This window comes from Diospyros lotus, chromosome 1, assembly GCF_014633365.1.
Source record: "Diospyros lotus cultivar Yz01 chromosome 1, ASM1463336v1, whole genome shotgun sequence".
Lineage (NCBI taxonomy): Eukaryota > Viridiplantae > Streptophyta > Magnoliopsida > Ericales > Ebenaceae > Diospyros > Diospyros lotus.
Window position 1 is genome coordinate 43231184 of NC_068338.1, and position 5842 is coordinate 43237025.

Consider the following 5842-nt stretch of genomic DNA (forward strand, 5'->3'; position numbering starts at 1 on the left):
GGATAATCAATTTTGAAAATTTGATTATTATTATTTTATATAATTAATTGATTATTTAAATTATCTTGATTTTACATACAATTTAATTAATTTAAAATTATTTTTTATAATTTTAAATATCATAATTTTATTTTTCAACTTAATTGATTATTGTCATTTATTTAATTCTCATTTTTTTCTCATTAGTCTACACTGAAGATGTGTTATATGTTGGATTTGGAGAAATTAAATGCAAATTAAATTTGTGTTTTGAAAATTGTGTTAAGTGAGTAAGATTCAAATTGTGCGGCAAAGCGTGGGAAAAAAGAGAAACTTAATGGTGGCATGTGATTTGATAAATTGAGAGAAATAGGAGAATTTGAAGGAAGAGAAATTAATAAAAGAAAGTAAATATCTCTCTCTCTTCTTCCTCTCCATTCCCGTTCAACCCTTCAATTTCTTCTATTCTCCTTTCTCGATTATTCTTCTCAAATTTTCTCTTATTTTTTACTTTTATTTAGTAAATTTTAACTGTATTTTTTTACCCACTTTGGTATTCTGGTATAACATCGCACCACTATTCTGTCAAGTGAGTGATGTGAATGTAACTAAGAAAAATTAAGCCTTAAGGGTTCGTGTGGTATGCACATATGAGACAAATACACGTAAAAATAAAAAATAAAAAAATGTCTACCCTTGAATGCATATTTCAAAATAAAGAGGTTAGTTATCGTTTATTTTTTTTCCTGTTATTGTGTAATTTTTTTATTTTTTACGCATTGCTTATTATATTACATCTTAATTTAGGTTTATTTTTACATGATTTCGGGATAGAGTTATGTACTTTTAATTGTTCGTGTACCCTTGAATGCATATAAGGAAATCTTTCAAAATCTGTAATCTTTTTGTTGTATTTTCATGATTGTAACACAATTATTTTATTTATTTTTTACTTCTTTATTGTGATTTTCATTTATTATAACTACTAAATTATAATTTTGGAAAAAGAATATAATTTTTCAAGAATATTATATTTAAACCAAATATAAGAATGTAAAGATTTCCAAAAAAGAGTACTTAACATTCCTAAGAATATTTAAATTTAACCAAATATAGAATTGTATAAATCCTGAAAATCAAATATTTCTAAGAATATTCTCAGAAATTATTAATCTAAAAAATTTAAAAACTTCTTCCGTACCAAATGCCCCTTAACTTAAATGGATTCTCTCATTTATCAAATTAATAAAAATAATTAGTTGTTTAATATCTAATAACAAATATAATGAAACCTAAAAAAGTCAAATTTAAGTATGATATCTATAATTTTGTAATTAATATTCGTTTGTTTATTATATGATCTATGAGTTTAATAATTTATATATTAATCCGTTAATATATTTTGTCTATTGTCACACTCAACTTTCTTATTTTTTGGTTAGCGAAGTAAAGAAAATGTTTAGACCATAAATTTTACAATTATGTTGTGAAGATGTATATATAAGAGAAAAAAAATTAAAATTCAATAAAATTAATAAAAAAGGAAAGTGACTATAAAAATATTAAAAGGCTAGGCTGCGTTCTTTTTGTTGTTTTTAAGTTATTTTTAGTTTTTAATTTTCTAAAATAATGAAAACACGTTCTCTTTACTGTTTTTAAAAATGCATTTTTGAAAATAAAAAAAAGTTTGTAAAGAAAACTCAAAACAACAAAAAGTTGTTTTGAGTGTTTTCATTCAAAACAAACTCAAAACTCAAAACACATTTATTTATTTGTATTTTATTATTATAATAGGAAAAAATATTACAAAATTCATTAACTTTAAAATGTATATATTTTTTAATAATATATTAATATTAAATATTTTTAATTTACTGAATAATCAAATTTATTAAATAAAATATCATTAAAAAATAATTTTCAAAATTTCAAAGAAAACGCGTTTTCTAATTTTCTGTTTTGAGAAATAGTTTTTCAAAATAACAAAGAGAACGCGTTTTCAATTTTCTAAAAATAGACTATCAAAATAGAAAACTGAAAATGAATTCAAAACTCAAAATAAAAAATTGAAAAGTAAAGAGAACGTAATCTAATATAATTAATTACATCAAGATTCATATACAAATTATAAAGGAACTGTAAAATCGATTTAAATAATTAAATGATGACAAAAATCAAAATAGATGACTAACTAGTGAGTAAAACTATCCCAAAAAAAAAATGGAAAGTCATTTTCATTAAAATAAAAAAAAAGTTTTCCAAAAACAAAAATTCAATTATGTAAAAAAGTAATTAAACATCAACCAATAATTATATCTCATCTTCTCAGTTTCCTTGGCCGAACAACTCAATCCCACCGACCCACCGCCGCTGCCACCATCTTTCGCGGATCAAACCACCACCACCACCACCGACCGCTACCGCCACTTCCGGAACGACCTCTCTCCCTCTCTCCCACTCTATATGTTGCAAACGGAAGCCCAAATTGGTTATAAAATAAATGGTGGCCCAAATTCGAGGCAGCCGAATCGGGCCTGCTATTGCCATTTTTTTGTAGTCAAAATTTATGCTGACAGAGCCAGCCGGGCCCATATGCCGAAGGAAAGCGGCGGCACGAGCTTTGTAAGAGCTCTTCCTCCGCCCGGCGCCGACAGTCTTGCACATTTTCATCGCCGGTGTCGGTTCTAGAGAAGATATCGTCATTTCCGGGAATCATGAATCATGTTTACAGGGGAGCCGCTAGTGTCAAAAGATTGCGGGACACACAAACTCAACTGTATATATAGAAGAGTAGACGTGACATGATCAAAATTTAAGGTGAAAAAATTAATGGCCTTAATTGTATTACCATATTGTATTTATTTATCCTTTTTTTCTTATTTTTTTGGAGCAGAAGCTTTTATTCTTTTAGAATTTAATTTTATATGGGAAACTCTACCACAGGTGTTTTAATTAAATTGTTATCTAAAACCATATTCGGTTTGAAATTACAAAGCCATGTGTGATTTGAGATTAGAAAATGCAAATGAAAAAGTTATTTTATTTGAAAAATAAAATGATGGTATATAAGTAAGAATTTTGATAGAATTGATTATAGAATAAACCCAAATTTTAGACACATATGAAGTACAAATAGCATTTATATATATGAATAGAGTAAAGCATAAAAATGCCAAAACTTAGGTGAGAGGAAATCTCTTTTTATCTTTTTAAAAGATGTGAATTGTCTCGGTACGAAATAAATGAATATCCATAAATTGAATTATTAATTAGTTTTCTTTAAAAGGACTAGCCGGATTTAACAACTTCTAACTCTACTCCTCCTCCTCTGTCACAATCTCACCATGTTAGTATGCTACTTTCCCAATTCCAAACTAAAACATGGCTATTTTATCTAAATATTAAGTTGTTAATATATATATATAATTTTAAAATTAACTAAGTAATCTTTGTACAGATGTTCATTCAACTTATTTAATTATAATATATGCTTTCCGAGTTACTTAATATCAAAGTAGAAGAGCACTACATCTACATCCATGCATGCTCGAAGCTTTTGTTATTATTCGCAAAATTTAAAATGTAAAATGACAGGTGGCCCTTCCTCTGTAAAGCAACAACGAGTTTTAAAAAATTTTAATCTTTTTTAAAAGCCTGTCCTATTAATTTCTTTCTTCACGCCATTTCACAAAAAGAAACCCTACTCACAGTCCCTACACAGTACCCACGCAGTGACACACACTGTCTCTCTCTTCTACCTAAAGCTACTTCATCATTACTTCTTCTTCTTTAACGATTCAGACACACACTCTCGAGTTGTTTCGTCTTCTTCTTGCTCCTCTTCTTCACTCTGTCTTTGAACCAGCAAATTAATCTCCTCTTTCTTCTTCAAAATGGCAGCACCATCAGTACCGCCGATTGCCAAGGTAAAAATACCCATCAATGTTTCTGGGTACCCACCACCTAGTGTTTCTTCTACACTATCGTGAGTTCTCAAATAATCTTATTATATATTTTTCGATCTGGTTCTTCATTTTCAGACTTGGGTCTTGAAAGTCTCCATTCACTGCGAAGGCTGCAAAAGGAAAGTCCAGAAAGTGCTTCAAACAGTTGCAGGTAACCCCTCAAACCCAGTTTCATCTTTCCTCCAGCACTGTTGTATGCGTTTTTCTTTATTTATATATTGAGAATCCAGTGAACCAACTGGGCCGATAAGAATGGTTTTCACCAATTAATGATAAACACTAGTGGAACCGAACATTTTATAGATGGAAAGTGGTTTTCTTCCAATTAAGTGTCTTAATTTCTTGTTGGTTTCCAGGAGTTTCTACTATAAATATCGAGACCAAGCTGCAAAAAGTCACAGTAACCGGCAACGTAGAAGCGGGTACTCTGATCCAGAAACTGATCGAGTCCGGTAAACATGCCGAGTTATGGCCGGAACCGGCTGAGAAGAAAGAGAAGAAGCCAAGCAAACCGAAGAAGAAAGAGAAGCAGATCGATCCAGGAAAATCCGCTCAAGAAGGTGGGCATGGCGGCGCCGACGTAAACGAACAAGAGCTGAAAGGAGAACCAGCCCAATTAGACCCCGCCAAAACTGACCAAACCAGTAAAAGCCCGTCTAAACCAAGCGAAGATGGCAACGGTAGCGCCGCGAAACGTTCTGACGGCGGACCAGTGGCGAAGTCGAAGTCCGAGGAGAAGAAACCGGGGGCGTGTCCTCCGGGTAACTCCGCCGCGGCGCCGGCGACTAATGGCGGTGCAGGGAATAATAATAGTGGGGATGAAGGTAAAAAGGAGAACATGGAAGGGCAAAAGAGGGAAATTAAGGGCGAATCATCAAGTGCGGTGCCACCTGGAACTGCAAGATCGGATAATCATGACGGTGGACCACCGCCAGCTAATCTCAGCCATCCACGTCATCAGGAGCATCATGATTTCCCTCCTCCTTACCAGGGTCCTCCACCTACTTACGCCGTAAATTTAAGTTACAATACATCTCATCCCGCTGGTAGCAGTACGACGTCGTACTTCTCCCCGCCGCAGATGCAGTCGTACGGTTATATGTATCCACAGGGCCCGGAAATACGGTATCCGCCGTCGGGTTTGGAGTCGTACGGTTATATGTATTCACAGGGCCCGGAAATACGGTATCCGCCGTCGGATTTGGAGTCGTACGGTTATATGTATCCACAGGGCCCGGAAATACGATCCCCGCCGTTGGATTCGTTCGAGATGTTTAGTGATGAGAACCCTAATGGGTGCGCTATTATGTGACTGAACGGAAATAGTGAGCTTATACGGCTTGTATAAGTATATATGTTTGGTAATATTGTAAAATTCTTGTTGTTAAAAGAGTTATTTTAAATGAAAATGAAAATAGTTTTGTTTTTATTTATACAACTTCATTTTTTTTTTTTTTAGTTTTAGTTTAGCAATTTCTGCAAGTAATTATTAACTCTCCCAAAGTCATGTCACTTCATGTTCATTGAGGATACAACAATACAACGATGTATCATCAATATATAAGATTTTGAGTTAAAACAAGTGCTTATATATAGCATCATCATCTACATGAAGGCATGTAAAATATGCTAATCCAGATTAATATTTCTAAGAAATGGCCAAGTTACTATTAAGTGCTTATATATTGAGTATAATTTGCCTCTTTCGGCCCCAAAAGTTGTTAGCCTCGTAATTTACAATTGTTTGTCCTATATGGTTTATATTACTCTATTATTATTATTATATTATTATTATGCAAACAATTAGGTAAAGCGATGTACATCGAGATGGTGCGTGGGGTTACTTTGAATTAATGAAAAAAACAATTTGATCCATCTTCAGTTAATGGAGACCCCAT

At 32.4% G+C, this 5842-nt stretch overlaps 1 protein-coding gene across 1 annotated transcript; it reads left to right on the forward strand.

Annotated features, from left to right (window-relative positions):
- The first annotated feature begins 3673 nt into the window (after nucleotides 1-3673).
- On the forward strand, nucleotides 3674-5365 carry LOC127809485 (heavy metal-associated isoprenylated plant protein 36-like). The gene is made up of 3 exons (XM_052348317.1): nucleotides 3674-3905; nucleotides 4020-4095; nucleotides 4301-5365. The coding sequence occupies exons 1-3, from the start codon at nucleotides 3873-3875 to the stop codon at nucleotides 5254-5256; spliced, it is 1065 nt and encodes a 354-aa protein (XP_052204277.1). The 5' UTR covers nucleotides 3674-3872; the 3' UTR covers nucleotides 5257-5365.
- The last annotated feature ends 477 nt before the right edge of the window (nucleotides 5366-5842 follow it).

What these genes read in the sequence shown, in the direction of transcription:
- LOC127809485 (XM_052348317.1), top strand. Translation starts at nt 3,873, where the DNA reads ATGGCAGCACCATCAGTACCGCCGATTGCCAAG. An exon ending in CAGTACCGCCGATTGCCAAG is followed by an intron (nt 3,906 to 4,019) that starts GTAAAAATACCC and finishes CTTCATTTTCAG; the next exon opens with ACTTGGGTCTTGAAAGTCTC. An exon ending in AGTGCTTCAAACAGTTGCAG is followed by an intron (nt 4,096 to 4,300) that starts GTAACCCCTCAA and finishes GTTGGTTTCCAG; the next exon opens with GAGTTTCTACTATAAATATC.